The following is a 21,484-nucleotide window of genomic DNA, read 5'->3' as shown; positions in this document are numbered from 1 at the left end:
CAGAGGGAGAAAATCCTATTAAAGAACGTCACACTGCTTAAAAGGACTACTACTGCTCAACACATGCATCTCACTCAATGGAAGGTCTTGTTCTTTAATAGAAGCCTATTTTAATAATGTGTGGTCCATCTCACTCACTAGGGGGTTGTCAGTTGTCTCTTTCAAAGGGAGGCCATCTCACTCACCAAAAGGCTTTCTCACTCACTTGAAGACCATCTCTTTCAATGGGATCACATGTGAACTAATAGAAGGTCGCTCATTCATTGCACGTCTATATCCATCATTTGAATGTGTGTCACTCATTGTAAAGGGTACAGGGAGGGACGTGCGTGCTTCGCGTTAGTGGCCTGTGGTTTGGAGTGGTGGCCCGGATGAGGAGAGTTGGTTTTCGGGGGAGTTTTTGACCCTCACATTTTTTTAACCTAGGGCACCAAGTTGGGAGGAAGAGGTTGGGGTATTGGATGTGCCCCTGGGACAGACCCAAAGCAGGATGCTATTTGTCAGAGGCCCTTCAGGAGTTGGTGCAGGGACTTACATGAAGTGTTTAGGTGGAGCAGTGGCCGTGGGGCCTGCTGGTTGTGCATTTGAGCTAGTGGGTTGGTTGAGGAGCTGATGGAGTGGTCGGTGTGGAATCAAGTCACGACACCATCAATTATACCAGGCTTCTGTGGAAAGTCAAATTATGTTCAGGAGTCATAGGATAACAGTTTTCAGGTAGAATAGACATCTCGATCCCTATGGGTAAGGTTCTGTTTATAATATATTTAGACTGTAGTTTAATAGAAAGGGTCAGGTGTGGCTAGTGGCTTCCTTAGTGTCCTATGACCTGGAAATAGATGGCATCCTCCATATTACTTGTTGTGGGGGCGGGGGTTGTTTTTTGCGATGTGTCATGGCAGATGCGGTTGGTGAAATGTGAGGATCGGATGGATGGATGGAGCCCAGGTTTTACACATGGAATCGGACAGGATTATGAAGTGGTACCGCCGGCGCCATGAGAGGCGAAGCTCGGAATGCCTGATGTTCGACAGTACCTATAAGTTATTACCCATTATTGCAGATGTGCATCAACGGTCGTCGTATACTGCTGCCTGCTTAAAGGTTCTAGGGAAGAGTTTCAACTGGGGTCATCCCAGTGGCTTGGACCCAAGTTAAAAGGGGAGGGGAGTTCTTTAATATCTAATGCATTAATTCTTCTAGCCTGGATGACAGGGGGAGAGAGTGATGGTAGTAAAAGGGAGGGGGTGGCATTTTTCAATTCTTGCCTAGGGTGGCAAACACCTAGAAACGGCCCTGAAGGGGAGAATGCATTCCGACCGGAATGCATGCTCTCATTGCAAAGAACTGAGGCGCAGTTCATCCCTGCACCCCGTGGCAGGCAGACTGGATGCAGGGATCAACAGGGGGACACCATAGGTGCCACCTCGTCCGCCATCCGGAGGCCTTGCACCCATGGGACCCTGCTGGGGTGCCCAAAGTAGGATTCCCACAGCCCCTCTGTCGGAAAGGCCGGCACAGAAAGGCTGTTGGAATCTGCCATCATAATCCCTCGGGCGGAAAGAGCCGCCCAAGGGATTACTGGAGGCTTTCCGAATGGCAGACGGGCTCTTTGAGCCCGTCTGAGGCCATTCGGAAATCTGGTTCAGATTCCTTTCCAACCGACCCCATCAAAATGGGTCGGTCGGAACGGAATCCGAACTGCACATTTCGGTGCGGTCAGAACGTCTCTGACCGATGGTCTGCGATGTACCTGACTGAATCGAAATCAGCCCCTTAATAAGAACAAGGAGGCTATTTAACCTTGCCTGACCTACTTAGCTCATGAAATTAGCATTAGCATGATGCACCACGAACTGCTGTGTGATAGTCCTATGTTTCAGCGCACAAAGTTCAATAACCATGATACAACAAATGTGCATCTCTGCAGTACTGGCTAATAGCATTAATATCTTAAAAATACTCTTGCTTACTTACCTTTTTCTTTCCTGACATACTCCATTCTCTGAGGACTTCTAGAGCACTCCCTAATAAAAAAGAAATAAAGATGGTATTGTCTTATAGAAATGATCATTGTTAAGTGCTTTCAGGTGTCCACAACTAAAGCACACACTTATTAACCCATTTAGCGTTTCAAAACTGCTATCACGAGTACAGGACCAGCTTCCGTTGTAAGTCTTGGAGCCTCAAGACACTTTTGTAACTTTAGTATCGATGATCAAGTCCATCTATTAGATGTCTGGTAACTGTTGTGCCACCTTCAGAGGTGGACACATTCAGAAGGGGGTACTGAGCAAGCTGCAAACAGGGAGACAGTCCGTCTTCTAACCTTCTGCTAAGAATGTATTCAAATATGGTGGCATGGGCAGAAGTAAAATCAGTCTTTTACCACTAGGATTGATTTAAGCAAGGACGCAAACAAGGCAATAAATGTAAAACAAACCACACACACACACACACATATGTTTGACAGACATCTTTCTTAAAATTAAGCTAGTGCTGCAAGATATGAACCAGGACAAGTTTGTATTTCCTAGGCAAATATAAATAGGTCTTTTAGTTGGAATCAAAATTCAGAATAGGTATGCGCATGACCTTTGTGTGTTGTGAAATTCAGTAATTCAACTCAGGAATGAATGTGACATTTATGTTATCGCTTCAATATTGTTGAATGGTTGCTGAGCAAAGTTCCACAAAATTATTCTACATGACACTCTTTCCGGCCATTCCAGTGTGGCATCCATCTTTAATCACATACAGGTTATCAAAGAGGAAAGTCTATGAGACAATGTGTACAGATTTCTCATACTAAATGTCTGTATTTTGTTTCCTGCAGCACAAAGATTTGTAAATAAAAGCATTTAATCTAAAATGAGATTAGATAATTTGACTGAGCACTCACCATCAACAAATGCTTGAATCGCCTTATCAACGTCATTGTCAAAATGCTGCAGCACCAGAACAATTTCATTATTACTTTTGTTGTGCACAACAGATCGAACAGCAGAGATCTAAGGAAAAGAAAAGTGAAAAAGAAACACAATGGTGCATCTGATGATGTAAACCAGTCATGAGAAAGGAAAGAAACAAAATATCTCCTCAATTGGGGATTTATACACTATATTTAAGATAGGTTAATACTACAGAAGAATAACAAGCACTGTCAAAGTTAGTAGGTCTGGCTCGCATTATGATTTACAAGCTGTACCCATTAGCTTTGAAGTGTTTGTGTAGAATTGGAGTAAGCATCTGGTGAGCTCAACAGCAGCAATGGTGTACATGGCCGGCTTTAGCATTGGTGGCGCCCAGTGTGACAATGGGGCTTATCAACAACAACATGCGATAAACATCGCAATGCGCGGTCAGTGCGATTTTTCATATCGCCGGCTATCGCTGGATTGCATCGCCTTGTTAGCGCGCTATCAACATCGATTAGCGCCTTGGCGATATGAAATCCAGTGATAGTGGCGAAAACCCCTAACAGCGCTGCAAATCCAGCGATAATTTTGTGAGATAAAGCATTAACTCGCTAATACGGCCCTGTGGCCTTAACCGTGCAATCCACCTCTCATTAAACGTATGGCTAAGTCAGAAAAATAGCAGACGTTAAATACCTGCGATAAAGGGTGCATAGTGCGATTCTTCTTGACGCTTCGCGGGTCTGCTGCAGGCTTGTTGATATGGTGAAGCCATATTAGCGACTATTTACATGTTGTTTTGCTTCAGAAAGCCTACTTTGCATGTCATTAGTGATGGCATGCAGGGTGATAAAAAACCGGCAGCTAACTAGCGGAAATTAGCGCTAACACGGGTTAGCGCAATCTTGTCGATAAGGCGATGTAAAATTACCACGTTAGCGGCACGAAAGTGCCGCTAACCCGGAGATATTGGCCTTGCTGACATGCCCCAATGTTTTTTGGCACCCCCCCAATGACCACCTCCGACACGGATTGCCTCTCTACCACCCTTTAACAGTCTTCATAATCACTCCCTCTCAGATGCATGTAATTAATTTTATTGCATCACTCATAAAAGAGTGAAGGGTGTCAGAGCACTTTACATAACACACACATTACATAGAGACAATCATAAGTGTGTAAATCAGTGTATAGGAAATGTTACATAAGACAGAGGACAACAAGGGGTGGATTCACATGTCATCTATACAAGTAGGCAGTATAGTTGAAGAGTACTTTGTCTGGAGAAGCACAAACTCAAAATTTTCAATGTAACTCAATGATTGGAGCTCTCTTTAATAACAAGAACTGATTTGTACCCAAATTAACCCCTTTTGCAACATTAGAATAACGAAAGTCTGGGGAAAAAATCCATACACTCTAATCTATACCTTTGAAGTCTGCACCCAGTTCTTTGATGACAGTTAATAGCTCACTGTAAACTGCAACTAGCAAAAGGAAGTCTCTGACAAAAGCAGTAACCCACTGACCTGTTTACATTATATTCACTTTGTGATCTGCATGGTACATGTTCTTTGCAGCAGGCATATTAACCCTCTGAGCTACCTTACATGAATCAAAACTTCCACGAGTCAAAACTTCTATACAAAGCTCAGATTTTGCCAGGAAGAACATTAATCACCGGAGTTTTCTTGACATTTTAATTGTTGCCTGAACATTTCTGGAGGACAGGAACGCAGCAGCAGGTGCTTTTAAGCACAATATAAACTAGCAAACAAGCGCCCCCATGCGAAGTAAGCACCCGGTGCGGTGGCACCAGTCGCACCGCCCTAGAGCCGGCCCTGATGGTGCAACAGCAGTGGAGAAAAGCTGCAGGCTTGATCGTGTTGTGAGCAGCCTTTTGGCCACAAAGGACAAGAGCTGCAGGCAGGAACTACTGAAGAGCTTCCAGGTGAGTAAAGTGGAAGCAGCGGTCAAACCAGCTACCGGACAAAGCTATTTGAGAAAATAGTGCTCGGAGGCTGTAATGAAAGGCTATCGAGTAACAACACACGTAACAGAGGAGGTTACATAATAAGACAAGGCGGTACTAAGGAGGGACTACTAAGCCTCTTGACCAATTACAAACCACAGTTTACTGTGGACAATGACACAAGCCAATGAAAAATATAGGCGGAGCTTCAAGTCCACACCTGAATACAGCATGCCACGCAGAGCGGTGCATGCACTGTCCACGCTTGACCTAAAAATGACTGACCTAATAAACTTACCATCTTTCTACAAAGTGATTTACTTAACTTACCTTGTCCAGGTATGCCCAAACTTCCCACATAGTTACGATTCAAACACTCAACCAGCAATCCCAAAGAACTTCACAAATGCACAATTAAGTTATCTCAAAACCTGCATGAGGTACGGCCATTAGGATATTTTTGAGCATCATCAAGTCACCACAGCCAAATATGCACACAAAAAAAAGAAAATGATATAATGGTATGCATATTTCTATAGAGTTAAAACTTTACTGGGACAGCCTTGTACTTTGTGATTGGAAGCTTTGGAACTCGGTTTAGATGGTAAGGCATTAGTTCCCAAGATAGTGTTCAAAAGAAGGAAGAGGGGACTTTGATGCAGTCCGTCACACGTCCTCCCTAAACTTAAACTTATGTCAAGTAATGTGACATTCTAAGTTTAGTTCCAATACCTTCTTTGAGGGTAGTGAACTTACTCATGTGGTTTTGTTTCTCATTCCAATGGTACTGGGAGTCACTTATTATTTAGGGTGCACGGACTCCCACCCACCTAGGTGGCTTCATCATTGGGTCGTGCTCCATGCTACGGGGCGGAGCAATCCCTCGTATGGGGGCACTGTGGTTGAGATATTTTCCTGCACATTTTGAGTGATAGTGAGACCAAGGTGATTGTGGGTGTGATGAAGGATTAAATTATCTGTAAATCATCCAGGTGACTACCCTTTTATTATCAATATGCTGGTCTACGGCGAGGTTAAAAACAAAGGGACCAGTTGAACTTTGATTGTTCCTAAATACTACAAACTTGTATACATGTTTCACCCCTATCTGCCTATCCAGGTCAAGTGGAGTTTCTTCACGACCAAAACACAGGTACCCTACTAACAACGTGGTAACCCCAAGTTTAGTTATCCAGTCACTCACTGCACCAACCTGCAGGGTGTTCTGGGACCCCACGCCTTTGAAAGGCAGGCCAGCTGCAGCCTGCACAGTGAAAGGTGAACAGACAGCTTCAAACAGCCGTCTGTCTTTCATGAATGTGCTGTTCCCAGTGCAGGTGGACTTCTGTGCCTCCGGGACCGCGCATTGGTTGTGATAGAATGCATTGTGCCAGTCTGCGCCTGATGCACAGACACAAGTGCTCTCCAGGGCGCAGAGGGTGGCAGTGTGCCAAAGCCGCATTATTCAATCTCAGCAAAAAGCTCAGGACTGAGAATCTTGGGATCCTGTTCCACTGCTACTTTAAAGGAGGAGTCACCTGCTCGCTTCTCTTGGTTCTACTCTGACCCTTCTCAGTGACTCAACCTAGGACCAAGCCTGTCCCACTCCAGACAGATCTCAAACGGCTTCTTCATAATAGGCAATCACAGACTCACTCTTCTACCATTTCTTAGGTGATGAATGGAGCAAAACGGTCTAAGAACTTTGAAAACCTGCTAGTCCATCAGGGACGTATGGGTGGATGCAAGTTTTCTAAAACAAAATAGCTAAAAAACATAATGCACTTCAACTTTGAATCATCAGAATGTTAATTTCAGGAAGTTGTTCACCCACCAGTCAAGAAGAGTTGTTCTTTAAGAAGATTAGTTCCCCATTGCCCCTTTAATTTTTTTATGTATTTGTTTAATGCTGAGCAGGTGTACGAAAAAGGATTAGCATATGTCCCTTGAAATTTCTATATAGAGTTACATCATATAATATGAACCATTGATCGACTTTGTAAAATAATCCTTAATCATGTTTAAAACTTTACTGAAACATGATTCAAACTATTAGATAAACAAGTATCCTCAGTGTTGTTTAAATAAGACACGGTTTGTTTGTTTGTGTTAACTTTTGCATTTTTTTTAATTGGCCTAATCCAGTTGTCCCTCTAATTTTACACGGCTGGGCAATCAAAACGCACATTTATAGCATTCTCAGTGTGGTTCCCACATAACGGATAATTGCGGTCCTCCTGCCAAACTTTGCTGTAAGTCACATACGATGGGGAACTTTCACATAAAGATATGTTCGAGGCATATGAGCTGTAGATCGCATACTTTTGCATAGATCGCCATCTGGTGTTGGGCTCGATGTTTGCACTTTGTTATTGTAGAAGTCTTTGTAGTCACGAGATAGGTGACTCCTCCTTTGGTTAGTAGTGCGCATGGGCATCGTCTCCATCCTTAGATAGTTTTTTTCCGCAATCGGGTTCAGATGTAATTTGCTGCGCTGTGGGTCGACGTCGTTTCGATTCCCCCTCGACGTGCAAAACTCTCACCGCTCAAAAGTATTGTTTTGATCGCGATCTCTCTCGACGCGTATCCAGTTCCAAAGAACTTTTTGAGTCCGGTCATCGACGTGGGCCATTGGGCCGATCGGCACCATCAACCAGCATATGGAAAGGACTCCATTTAAAAAATGCAAGTGTGGGGCTAAATTCCCACACACACATCTCCCCAAGGTCTGCAACCTTTGTCTCTCGCCAGAACACGAGAGTCGACACTGCCAGGCCTGTGACTCTTTCAGGTCTAAGAAGACTATACGTGATCGCCGGGCTCGATGTCACGAAATATCCAGATCAACAGTTTCAGCGCCGGAAGACATCTTCGAGGCAGGCACCAGAGACAGGAGATGAACAAGCCAGTGTCTCCGAAGTCGACGATTAGGACTCAGAAGACCAGATGATTACCCCAGGTCAACGGAGAGCGAGTACTGACGTTGACGCCCCTGCCCTGAAAACACAAAAGGCATCTTCACCTTCGGGTCTGGGTCAACACCGAGACAAGACTTCTGAAGCCCCGCCTCTGGGCCCGGCTCCGAAGCCCACAAAGCCTTTAGGCAGCTCGGGATCGAGCCAGCCACATCACGGTGCTGTAAAACCATCTTCGGCACCAAAACATAAAACCAAGGTCCCGTCAACGCCAGAATCTTCGGCACCTAAAGCGAAACCAAAAGTACCAGACTCTTCGGCACCGAAGCAAATTTAATCCAAGTCCTTGGAGCCGAAAAAACAGACTAAATCTTCGGAGTCGAAAACTCCACCTCCAGCAAAAGGAGACAATAAACCCTCCTAAAGCTAAGGAAAACAGGCCAAAACACCACGCGGAGCCGAAGTCCTCGGCACCGAAAAAAGACAACGGATTCAAAGAACTTTTCCATCTAGATCCACCGGATCCAAAGCAAAGCACACTCCATATTGACCCCATTACTGGCCAGGTCACCTCCATACCACCTAAGAAGAGAAAATTGGACACCTCAGAAACACTGAGATACCCTCCAAGAAAAAAAGACTCATCAACCTCACCTATGAGGCCTTTCTCTCCACCTCCACAACCCACAAACATTATACTCTTTCCAGCACACTCTCCAGTGCCTCCTCTTTCACCTACACCACAAGTGGATGATGAGGATGTAGGGGTTGAGGATGAGGGCAGAGACCCACATCATACAGATACTGATGATAACACACAGAACCCCACCTCATGACTCTTGGGACGATTACAATGTTTCAGATGTGCCCGAGCCAGATTTATATCCCTCCAGACTATCCCCCAGATGATAATGTAGGGTTTGCGCAACTGATAAATAGAGCTGCGCAATACCATGGGGTTCAACTCTATTCAGACCCTCTAGAGGACGATTGTTTATTAGAGACATTCTCCCAGCCACAAAAAAACAACAAATACTCTCCTTATGCTCAAGGGGATGATTAAACATGCCCCTGAGGTTTTTAAAGATCCTGTCAGGGCTAGGGTGCTTAATCCTAGAATTGAAAAAAAATACAAGCCAGCTCCAAGCGAACCAGCTTATAATAAAGGTCAACTCCCTCTGGACTCATTGGTAGTGGCAAAGGCCTGCAAACGGGCAAATTCCCAAACAACAGGTGATGCCCCTCCGCCACACAAAAAAGCAAAGCTACTGGATGCATCAGGTAAAAGTGTTGCGTCCCAGGCAGCAAACATCTGGTGCATTGCCAATTTACAAGCTCTACTTGTAAACCTACGACAGGGCTCACTATGATGAGCTTGAAAAACTCATGCAACATCTTCCAGATGAGTACAAGTTCAAAGCAAATGATCTCATACATGAGGGAAAGTTAATGACAAACACCTCAATAAAATGTGCCCTTGATGCTGCAGATACAGCATCCCGCGCAATTAATACAACTACGTTGACATGTGTGGCTGCGCATATCGGGTTTTAAAGAGGTGCAGTCTACCATCTTCAATCAACCCTTAGATCAGGAACACTTCTTTGGACCCACTGTGGGCACATCTTTAGAAAAGATGAAAAAGGACACAGAGATAGCCAAATCCATGGGGGCTCTACAAGGAACAACTAGTAGAGATTCTTTTCATCGCTCCTCTTATAGGGGCGCCTCCAAGATCACTGATACAGAAACCACCTCTTCCACTTATAAAAGCCCCACTTAAACTTCCCCTAACAAAGGTTACTTTAGAGGCAACAACAACAGAGGGAGAGAGCGTGGTTCTATTACACGCAACTCCCCCACCACAAAACAGTGACTTCCCTCCACTCCCCACAGACCATTCCACTCCAGTCAAGGGAAGACTATCACAGTTCCTACCTGTATGGAATTCCATCACCACAGACAGGTGGGTAAGACAAATTATCCAGTATGGTTACTGCCTGGAACTCAATTCTACTCCACCCCATATACCTCCCAAACAACGTCCAATGTCAGCAGAATATCTTACGCATCTGAAGCAAGAGGTTCTCTCTTGCAAAACATGCAATAGAACCGGCTCCCATACATCATTGAAACAGGATTTACTCCCTTTATTTCCTCATTCCAAAAAAGGACAGCACTCTCAGGCCAATATTGGACCTCAGACCGCTAAACCTGTACGTACAATCTGACCACTTCCACATGGTCCACAGGTCCTCCCCCAACTTCAACAAGGCGATTTCCTTGCCACTCTAGATCTCAACGACGCCTACTTCCACATTCCTATTCACCCTGCTCACAGGAAATACCTACGGTTTGTTGTGGACGGACAACATTACCAGTTCAAGGTCCTACCATTCGGAGTCACAACAGCACCCAGAGTCAACCCCAGACGTAGCATTCTTTACCGAAACCTGGACCAACACCCCCTCGGGACCGGACATCGCCATTGCCATTCCCCAAGGATACAAGATCTCCAGGAAGGACCACCCCACCCGCCCGGGAAAAGGAATCGCCATCGTCCACAAATCCACCCTCCGCCTAAGCACACACCCCGACTAGCCCACAGACCTGATGGAACACCTTCACTTCAAGATACTGGCCAGCCCTACCTCCACCCTCCGAGGAACCCTCATCTACCGACCCCCTGGACCCCGCGGACTTTTTGCCAACTCCATCAAGGACATCATCTCCCTGCATGCCATCGCGTCCACCAACTACACCCTACTGGGAGACCTCAACTTCCACCTCGACAACCAACTGGACCCCAGTATGACATCCCTCCTGGACAACATCCACAACATTGGACTCTGCCAGATCATGACCGAACCCACGCACTCAGCAGGACACACCCTTGACCCCCTCTTCACAACAGGAACCTCCATCACCTTCAGCCACACCACCAAACTCCCATGAACTGACCATCGATGCGTCCACTTCACCTTCAGAACACCCACCATCCACAGACACCAGCACCTGCTCCCACAAAGAAACTGGACCAGAATCACAGACGACCAGCTAACCTCATCACTCAGCAACTCCACCCCAACCATCGCGGAAAACGACGACGCCAACACCGCAGCCCGAACCATGCACAGATGGATCTCTGACAGCGCCAACACCATAGACCCCCTCAAGAAAACAACAACACCCATTCCAAGAAAGCTAGATGGTTCACCACTGAACTTCGAGAGTCCAGGTGCACTTGCCGCTGCCTCGAAAAGACCTGGAGGAACACCAAATCCACAGAATCCCACAACAACTTCAGAGCCGCCATCAACGCCCACCACCAACTCATCAGATAAACGAGGAAAAAAGCGATTGAAGACAGAATCTCCACTCATGCACACAACAGCAAAGAACTCTTCAACATCATCAAGGAGTTCGCCCAACCCACCAGCGAGTCTACTGACATCCCTCCCTCACAAGACCTCTGCGACAAACTCAGCACCTTTTTCCACCACAAAATCAAGAGCATCTACGACAACTTCGATGAAGACAACCAACACACTGAACCTTCCCCAACCACCCCCGACACCCTGAAGCCAGTGATCGATAACTGGCCAGCCCTCACCACCGAAGACACAGTGAAGACAATGAAGTCAATCCACTCCGGGGCCCCCACGGACCCCTGCCCCCACCACATTTCCAACAGAGCAGCCGACACCATCGCACCAATGCTCTGCCACACCATCAAGCGCTCCCTGGCAACCACCTCGTTCCCTGACGACTGGAAACACGCTGAGATCAACCCCTTCCTGAAGAAACACTCGGCGGACCCCACCGACCTCAAAAACTACAGACCCATCTCCCTGCTCCCGTTCCAGCGAAAGTCATCGAGAAAGCCATCAACAGCCAACTCGCCACATTCATCAAAGAGCACAACATCCTCGACTCCTCCCAATCCGGCTTCAGAAAAAACACAGAGTACGGAATCCGCCCTCCTCACTGCAACAGACGACATCCGTAGATTACTGGCCAAAGGAGAAACAGCAGCCCTCATTCTCCTTGACCTCTCAGCGGCATTCGACACAGTCTCTCATCGCACCCTAATACACAGACTCCATGACGCAGGGATCCAAGACAAGGCCCTCGACTGGCTCCACTCCTTCCTCTCCGGCAGAACGCAGTGGGTCAGACTCCCCCCTTTCCTCTCGGACCCTACACCTACCACCTGCGGAGTCTCCCAGGGGTCCTCCGTCAGCCCTACGCTCTTCAACGTCTACATGGCTCCGCACGCCCCCATCGTCAGAACCTACGGACTCAACATTGTGTCATATGCAGACGACACCCAACTCATCCTCTCCCTATCCAACGAACCCAACACTGCCAGACACAACTTTCAAGAAGGCATAGAAGCCGTCGCCAAATGGATGAGAAACAGCTGCCTACAACTAAACACCAACAAAACGGAAGTACTCATCATGGGCCCAAACCCAGATGCCTGGAATGACACCTTCGTGGCCCCCCCATCCTCGGAAGCCCGCCCACCCCCAAGGACCACGCACGCAACCTGGGAATCATCCTGGACTCAGAGCTCAAAATGGACCGCCAGATCAACTCCGTCTCGTGCTCCTGCTTCCACACCCTCCACCTCCTACGTAAGACCTTCAAATGGATCCCCCTCGAACACAGAAAGACCGTCACTCACGCCCTGGACACCAGCGGGCTCGACTACGGCAACACACTCTATGCCAGAATAAACAAAAGCCTCACCTGCAAGCTACAGAACATCCAAAACGCCGCAGCAAGACTGGTCCTCAACCTGCCAAGACACTGCCACATCTCCCAGCACCTGCACACACTCCACTGGCTCTCCATCGAAGCTAGAGTCATCTTCAAGATGCTAACCCACGCTCACAAGACCCAACACGACACCGGTCCAGCATACCTGAATAGCCAACTCAAATTCCACGCACCCTAAAGGACCCTACGATCAGCCCAGCTCTCCTACTCCGTGGTCCCCCGCACCAGAAAGACAAGATCGGGAGGCCGCTCCTTCTCCTTCCGTGCGGCCAGAGCTTGGAATGACCTTCCGCTCCACCTCAGACAGATAACATCGCTCCCCATCTACGCAAGAAACCTCAAAACCTGGCTCTTCAACAGACGCCCTCCTTGATTCACTGGAACCTGCGAACCCTCCCCACACCCCCCCAGTGCCTTGAGACCCTTACGGGTGAGTAGTCGCACTTAACAAACACCTGATATTATTTTATTTGAGTCTTTACAAAGTGCCTCACGGTGGTAGCAGCCCACTTAAGAAGACAACGCATTCATGTGTTTCCTTTCCTAGAAGACTGGCTTATAAAAGCCAAGTCACACAACCATTGTGTACAAGACACACACAACACAATAAAGCTGCTACACAACTTTGGATTCACAATAAACCTCACCAAGTCGCATCTACACCGTCCCACACCCAACAGTATCTAGGTGCGACAATAGATATATCCAAAGCCCTTGCATACCCCAACCCAACCAGGATAGCCAGTATGCAAGCCCTCATGTAGCTGATAGGGATGATGACCTCTTGCATCTTAATCGTTCCGTACGCAAGACTCCAGATGCCCCGTAACAGGAATGCCTAGCACAACAATGGAACCCGGCTCAGGGTCAACTTTCAGATCTGGTGTTGGTAGACAGCCACACATATCGCTCTCTGCAATGGTGGAACACTCAAAATCTTTCCAAAGGGCGGCTGTTCTTAGACCAGGTTCCACAAATAGTGCTAACAGTGGACGCATCGCTCACCGGCTGGGGAGCTCCTCTCTTAAACCACACCATCCAGGGTATGTGGACCCCTCAACAAAACCTCCTCCACATTAATCACCTAGAGTTACTGGCCATATTTCTCGCCCTAAAGTCATTCCAGAAACATGTCCTCATCCGAACGGAAAACATGACAGCAATGAACTATATACAAAAACAGGGCAGAACACACTCTCTGCAGCTTTCACGCGTAGCACAAAGCATTTGGAGATGGGCCATTCCTCAAAAGATATACCTCTTAGCAGACAATCTACCTGGGATTCACAATCAAATTGCGGATCTGCTCAGTCGTCAACAACAACAGATTCACGAATGGGAACTTCATCCGCAAGTTCTTCATTCAGCCTCAGCCCTACGCTCTTCAACGTCTACATGGCTCCGCACGCCCCCATCGTCAGAACCTACGGATTCAACATTGTGTCATATGCAGACGACACCCAACTCATCCTCTCCCTATCCAACGAACCCAACACTGCCAGACACAACTTTCAAGAAGGCATAGAAGCCGTCGCCAAATGGATGAGAAACAGCTGCCTACAACTAAACACCAACAAAACGGAAGTACTCATCATGGGCCCAAACCCAGATGCCTGGAATGACACCTTCGTGGCCCCCCCGTCCTCGGAAGCCCGCCCACCCCCAAGGACCACGCACGCAACCTGGGAATCATCCTGGACTCAGAGCTCAAAATGGACCGCCAGATCAACTCCGTCTCGTGCTCCTGCTTCCACACCCTCCACCTCCTACGTAAGACCTTCAAATGGATCCCCCTCGAACACAGAAAGACCGTCACTCACGCCCTGGACACCAGCGGGCTCGACTACGGCAACACACTCTATGCCAGAATAAACAAAAGCCTCACCTGCAAGCTACAGAACATCCAAAACGCCGCAGCAAGACTGGTCCTCAACCTGCCAAGACACTGCCACATCTCCCAGCACCTGCGCACACTCCACTGGCTCTCCATCGAAGCTAGAGTCATCTTCAAGATGCTAACCCACGCTCACAAGGCCCAACACGACACCGGTCCAGCATACCTGAATAACCAACTCAAATTCCACGCACCCTAAAGGACCCTACGATCAGCCCAGCTCTCCTACTCCGTGGTCCCCCGCACCAGAAAGACCAGATCGGGAGGCCGCTCCTTCTCCTTCCGTGCGGCCAGAGCTTGGAATGACCTTCCGCTCCACCTCAGACAGATAACATCGCTCCCCATCTACGCAAGAAACCTCAAAACCTGGCTCTTCAACAGACCCCCTCCTTGATTCACTGGAACCTGCGAACCCTCCCCACACCCCCCCAGTGCCTTGAGACCGTTACGGGTGAGTAGTCGCACTTAACAAACACCTGATATTATTTTATTTGAGTCTTTACAAAGTGCCTCACGGTGGTAGCAGCCCACTTAAGAAGACAACGCATTCATGTGTTTCCTTTCCTAGAAGACTGGCTTATAAAAGCCAAGTCACACAACCATTGTGTACAAGACACACACAACACAATAAAGCTGCTACACAACTTTGGATTCACAATAAACCTCACCAAGTCGCATCTACACCGTCCCACACCCAACAGTATCTAGGTGCGACAATAGATATATCCAAAGCCCTTGCATACCCCAACCCAACCAGGATAGCCAGTATGCAAGCCCTCATGTAGCTGATAGGGATGATGACCTCTTGCATCTTAATCGTTCCGTACGCAAGACTCCAGATGCCCCATTACAGGAATGCCTAGCACAACAATGGAACCCGGCTCAGGGTCAACTTTCAGATCTGGTGTTGGTAGACAGCCACACATATCGCTCTCTGCAATGGTGGAACACTCAAAATCTTTCCAAAGGGCGGCTGTTCTTAGACCAGGTTCCACAAATAGTGCTAACAGCGGACGCATCGCTCACCGGCTGGGGAGCTCCTCTCTTAAACCACACCATCCAGGGTATGTGGACCCCTCAACAAAACCTCCTCCACATTAATCACCTAGAGTTACTGGCCATATTTCTCGCCCTAAAGTCATTCCAGAAACATGTCCTCATCCGAACGGAAAACATGACAGCAATGAACTATATACAAAAACAGGGCGGAACACACTCTCTGCAGCTTTCGCGCGTAGCACAAAGCATTTGGAGATGGGCCATTCCTCAAAAGATATACCTCTTAGCAGACAATCTACCTGGGATTCACAATCAAATTGCGGATCTGCTCAGTCGTCAACAACAACAGATTCACGAATGGGAACTTCATCCGCAAGTTCTTCATTCATTTTTTCAAATGTGGGGCCACCCAGACATAGATCTGTTTGCCACACATTTAAACACAAAATGCCCAAACTTTGCCTCCAGGTATCCACACCTATTGCCCAAAGGCAATGCGATATGGATGAATTGGTCAGGCAGATTTGCGTACGCTTTTGTGCCTCTCCCACTCATTCCATTACTGGTGCGCAAACTCAAACAACAGTCTCTCACAATGATCCTAGTTGCGCCAACATGGGCCCGACAACCATGGTTGACAACACTACTGGAACTCTCAGTAGTCCCACACCAAAAGATGCACCTTTCTCCAAAGTTTCTCACGCAGAACCATGGAGAGATAAGACATCCAGAACCAGCGCAACTGAACCTAGCAATCTGGCTCCTGAAATCTTGGAGTTTGGTTACCTCAATCTCCCACCAGAATGCATGAACGTTATTAAAGAAGCTAGACGTCCTACTACTAGAGCATGCTATTCAGCTAAATGGAAAAGATTCGTCCTTTCCTGCAATAACAACACAATCAATCCACTAGATGCTTCAACTCAAAATATTATCTTTTATCTCCTGCATCTACAAAGATGTAATCTGGCATACACATCCATAGGATTACATCTTGCTGCTATAACAGCTTACTTACAGAACAGACAACACTTGTCGTTGTTTAGGGTACCTCCCATCAAAGCTTTAATGGAAGGTCTTAAAAGGATAATCCCAGAATTCCACCCTCTCCAATATGGAATCTAAACATTTTCCTTACTAGGCTCATGGGTCCCCCATTTGAACCTTTGCATAAATGTGAGTTACAGTTCCTCACATGGAAAGTAGCTTTCCTTGTGGCCATCACATCTCTCAGAAGAGTGGGTGAACTCCAGGTATTAACCATACAAGAACCATTTTTGCAAATACATCGCAACAAAGTGGTTCTTAGGACAAACCCTAAATTCTTACCTAAAGTAATTTCGGCCTTTCACCTTAACCAGTCTGTTGAGCTCCCAGTCTTTTTTCCTCAACCAGACTCAGTAGCAGAACGAGCTCTTCATACATTTGACGTCAAAAGAGCTATTCTTTACTACATTGAAAGGACAAAACATTTCAGGAAAACTAAACAACTTTTTGTAGCTTTCTCACCACCACATAAGGGCAATCCAATATCAAAAGCTGGAATTGCAAGGTGGATCGTTAAATGCATTCAAATATGCTACCAAAAACAATGTGTACATTATCCATTCCCCCTAGAGCGCATTCCACACGTAAACTAGGGGCATCCATGGCATTCTCAGGAAGCATCCTAATGGATGACATTTGCAAAGCCGCAACATGGTCTACACCGCACACTTTCACAAAACACTACTATGTAGATGTGCACGCAAAACAACAAGCTAGTGTGGGCCAGGCTGTACTAAGAACACTTTTTCAAACTACTGCAACACATACAGGTACCCACCGCTAACAGGCGAACAGCTGTATGTCTATGCAAAAGTATGTGATCTACAGCTCATATGCCTCGAACGGAAAATGCTACTTACCAGTATGCATCTGTTCTTGGCATGTAGAGCTGTAGATCCGCATATGCCTACCCGCCTCCCCGGACACCTATATGTGTTGCAGTACTATCTTACTTAGATATATTACACATGGACATCTTTTCTATTTCTAACTAACTCCATCATCACCCTTCATGGCAAAACAATCTAAGGATGGAGTCGATGCCCATGCACACTACTAACAAAAGTAGGAGTCACCTATCTTGTGACTACAAAGACTTCTACAATAACAAAGTGCAAACATCCGACCCCAACACCAGATGGCGATCTATGCAAAAGAATGCGGATCTACAGATCTACATGCCAAGAACAGATGCATACTGGTAAGTAGCATTTTCCTTTCTATAGGCCTTGTTGCATTGCAAACAACCTACATGGCTCTGATTGTCCAAATTGCTAATTCTTTCCTCAAGGCCTTTTATTTGAAACTGCAGAGTGAACCTGTGAAATGGGCCTGAGTGCATTTTCCCTGCTGTCCAGTCATTCATTAAGTCTGTAGCTGAATTTTATGTAGCTCAGATAAAATGCGTCAATATAAAATGCTTGGAGATGGTGTAAAAAGATCCTAAACTACTAAACTTAAATGTTTGCAATGTGTTTGTGGACTTCAGAGCAATACCAACCTGATGACTTGAATTGGCACTGAAGAGCTCAGAACCGGCTATTCTTTTCAAACCAGGCCATGGGAAGAATCTAAATCCATCAAATCCTTAGGCGTAGACATGAGTTTCTCATACATCAAACAAGGATTGGAAAATCCCACAGGTGTAACCTTTAGAGCCTACTGGCTTTGCAGGTGCTTTGCTTAGCAATGCTGAACAGCATCGGTAAACAGCAATGCTTTTCGCTGGTGCTGTTTAATATCGGCCAGGGCCGCATCATGTGTCATCACGCATGTACCCACCTACAGAATGACGTGGCTGCTATTTTAATTTTGTTCTTTTATTGAGCAACTTAAGATGGTGGGGCAGGCACTATTTAGATCAGTCAATTAAAAAAAAGACATTTTTAGTGTGGGAAAGCAATTTTCTCTCGCATGCCAAAAATATGCATATTAAATAAATATATTTTATAAAAAACAGATGGGAGTGTTTTGAAGAAAAGCAACGGAAGTGGGCAGGGCACCAGGGAGGGATCAACACCAGGGCGAGAGAAACCCTATTTAGGGCCTTATCACGAGTATGGCGGTACTGGGACCACCGTACTCGCGGTGGCGGTCCGACCGCCACCTCCCTGGCGATCTGACCGCCGTATTACTTTGGTGGTGGTGGGACAGCCACAAGACCAATGCCGGGATCCAGAATTTTGCGGCGTTAGGAAAGCAGGCGGGAATCACGGCGGTGCTGATGCCAGCACCGCCGAGCAGATTCCGACCTGCCTTTCCACCAAGCATTTCATGGCGGCGATCCTGCCATAAAATGCTTGGTGGAAAGGGGCCCCCAACAGGGCCCACGGGAAACTCTGCCCATGGGGGTGCGTGAGGGTGGCACATGATGTGCCCCCCCAAAAGTGCACGGTCGTGCATGCACTGTGTGGCATGCACAACATGGGGCATGCCACAACATGCACGGACATGCTAGAGGCACTGTCATGGCGGCGTCTCCGATAACTGAGATTGATTAGCGAAATAATCTGCAATTCCTTCTATCTTTTTCTAAAAAAAAAAAAAAAAAGGTGGCTAACTCATCACTCAGTTTTCTAGTTTGGAGGATAGAGGCAGCTAGATGGGAAGGATTATGCAGATTGTTCACAATTGTGAAAATTTAACATGAGGAATTTTTTAATGTCTCAATTCTTCTAGTGATGTAAAGGGAAACCCACACACGCACATACAGATTCATGCGCTTTAATTTAATGATTAACGCTGTATAAAATATGGGGAAATAGACATTTATGGAAATGTTCTTATGATGGTGTTGCTTCACAGATCTCTGGTCATTGGTGTTTTATTTAAACTGTTTGGGCAAATGGTGGTGGACTAGGATGGGGGATAACACGAATCAGACAACTGGAAAACACATGCACTTGCATGGATTGATTAACAAAAAAGAAGAAACTAGTTCGGTAAATAGTAAGCAGTGGAAGGAGACAAGTCAGCTAATCAAAAGGATGGTAAAGAGGATTTGGTCCCGGGGAGGGACAATCATGAGAAGAGAATGGCAAGCCATCGAATGAGGTAAACAAATGAAAGTAACAATAAAATGAACCAATGGGTAACAATAGGTGGGATCTAAGCCCACTGTAACGTAAGACCAAAAATATGTCACTTTCACTGCATAAGCAATTTTTTTAGGTGGATAGTGTGAACCCTCATATTTTATATTAAAACTACCCAAACCTCTTGCTATGATCATTTTATTACGTTGTTCATTCATTTATAGTTACCTTTTCCTTCATGTTGCTTTGATAAACGGTCTCAGCCATCTTTGCCTTTTCTCCACTTAGAAAGAGATAACTGTCTGGAACAACAAAGGGAGAGAAGGTGATTGCTATCGTGGGTACCTGATGGGTAGTCTTCCTGAACATCTTTATTGCTGACAGTCGTACTGTTACAGTGAAAATGATCGATGGTCAATAAACGTACATTGATTTATATGTATCTTCATAATATATTATTAATATATTGCTAAATGCATGCATTAGAGTCACATACGAGGTAAACATTCCTTGATCAGCAGCAGAAACTATATTTGGGGGTGGAATAGATCCTGCCCTCTTGTATTCGGAAAGCCAACTATGCTCAGCCTTAAGACTGGTACCACTCATTCACCAATTGACAGATAAAATAAACATGTTTCCCACAGTATGCTAGAAACAAATGGAATGGCCAACACAAAGTGAATAAGTGACATCAGCTGGGTTCGAAAGTCAGTAACATGGTGCACACTGCAGAGAGGGAAGGAAGGCCACGAGTAGCCGAGCAGCTGGAGCGGGACAGAATCAGGCCACGCGAGACGTGGCCAAACACCTGACTGGTCCTGCCACAGTTTCAGCAGCTTTTCAGAAATCCTCTCCATTTCCTGATAGGCAAGCCTGCCATTGTCACCATCATCTTGCAATACAATCAGAGAAGTCTATGCATGAAATACATCATGTATTGTTCTTTAATTAGAGGATGGCGGCAAAAAATCATATTATTTTTGTGGTTATTAAATTAGGGACACATACAAACAGAGATGACGAATACTAAGGCTTTGCCTGCACTTTTAACCCTTTCATGCACTGATTGCAACCAAATCTTTTCTTTCACTTCCTAGATCCCAATGACAATATTTTAGTGAGTCTCGCCGCGGTATTCTCGCACCTGGAAGTAGCAAGTGAAATGTGTGGAAGAAAACAAACAGGAGCTGCTGTGTTTCCGCAGTACTTTTAATTCCTGATTAAACCGGTGAACCACTTTACTACCTGAATTAGTAATTACTGCCCTGTAATGATTGCCTGTGTAGCCAAGCACTTCCTTAGAGAAATAGTTGACTTTGTTCTCAAGGGCGGGTAGGTAAGATGAACCAGGTCCGGTTTACTTATCTGCGAGTGGTGTGGTCAGAGGTGCTGTGCTACTGGATGTCTGGCTGATAAAGATACTTAGACTGTGCTTACCTGATGGAGGTCAGCGTGCTTATGTATTTTGTGGTACGTTCTGTTATTGGGTGACATGGAGGGGGAAGGTGTCAAGGCATCATGAAGATCTGTGATGTAGAATTTGGTGATGTTTTTGTGTTTGTGGGATTGGTTGGTTTTGTTGACAAAGGGTGTTATGATGACGAGGTCACTGGCGCATGTAAGTTTGATTATGTCAGAGCGTGGTGTTGTGTCGGGAGAGCGTTATTTTTAGTTTATATGAAGCAACAAATTGGATCTGACCTCAATCCATGTGAGACTTTAAATTGCTAACATAGTGGTGGTGTTGTGTGGTATTGTATATTATGCATGGTGTTTTGGGTCATGTGCTATTGATACAAACGTTGAATGACTAAATGCCCGCATAAATAAGAGTGATCTGGTTTTCACTCTCATGTTCGTACGCAGATTATTTTTAGACAACTCTTTGATATATACCCAATGGAACCATGATCCTTAAG

General features: G+C 46.2%; 1 protein-coding gene across 3 annotated transcripts in view; it reads right to left on the bottom strand.

The window, feature by feature from the left end:
- SPATS2L (spermatogenesis associated serine rich 2 like) overlaps nucleotides 1-21,484 on the bottom strand; it is a 141,211-nt gene that overhangs the window by 78,164 nt on the left and 41,563 nt on the right. For 2 of the 3 annotated variants that reach the window (XM_085648691.1, XM_085648693.1), the window contains exons 3-5: nucleotides 19,791-19,864; nucleotides 2,900-3,008; nucleotides 1,975-2,024 (exon numbers count right to left, since the gene is read on the bottom strand). In XM_085648691.1, the coding sequence (XP_085504817.1) occupies nucleotides 1,975-2,024; nucleotides 2,900-3,008; nucleotides 19,791-19,829 (198 nt within the window). In that variant the 5' untranslated portion in view covers nucleotides 19,830-19,864. The remainder of the gene's footprint in view (nucleotides 1-1,974; nucleotides 2,025-2,899; nucleotides 3,009-19,790; nucleotides 19,865-21,484) is intronic. The other variant, XM_085648692.1, reaches the window with a different exon arrangement.

The sequence above is a fragment of the Triturus cristatus genome, chromosome 3_2 (genome assembly GCF_964204655.1).
Source record: "Triturus cristatus chromosome 3_2, aTriCri1.1, whole genome shotgun sequence".
NCBI lineage: Eukaryota > Metazoa > Chordata > Amphibia > Caudata > Salamandridae > Triturus > Triturus cristatus.
This window is presented reverse-complemented; position numbering and strand designations above follow the sequence as displayed.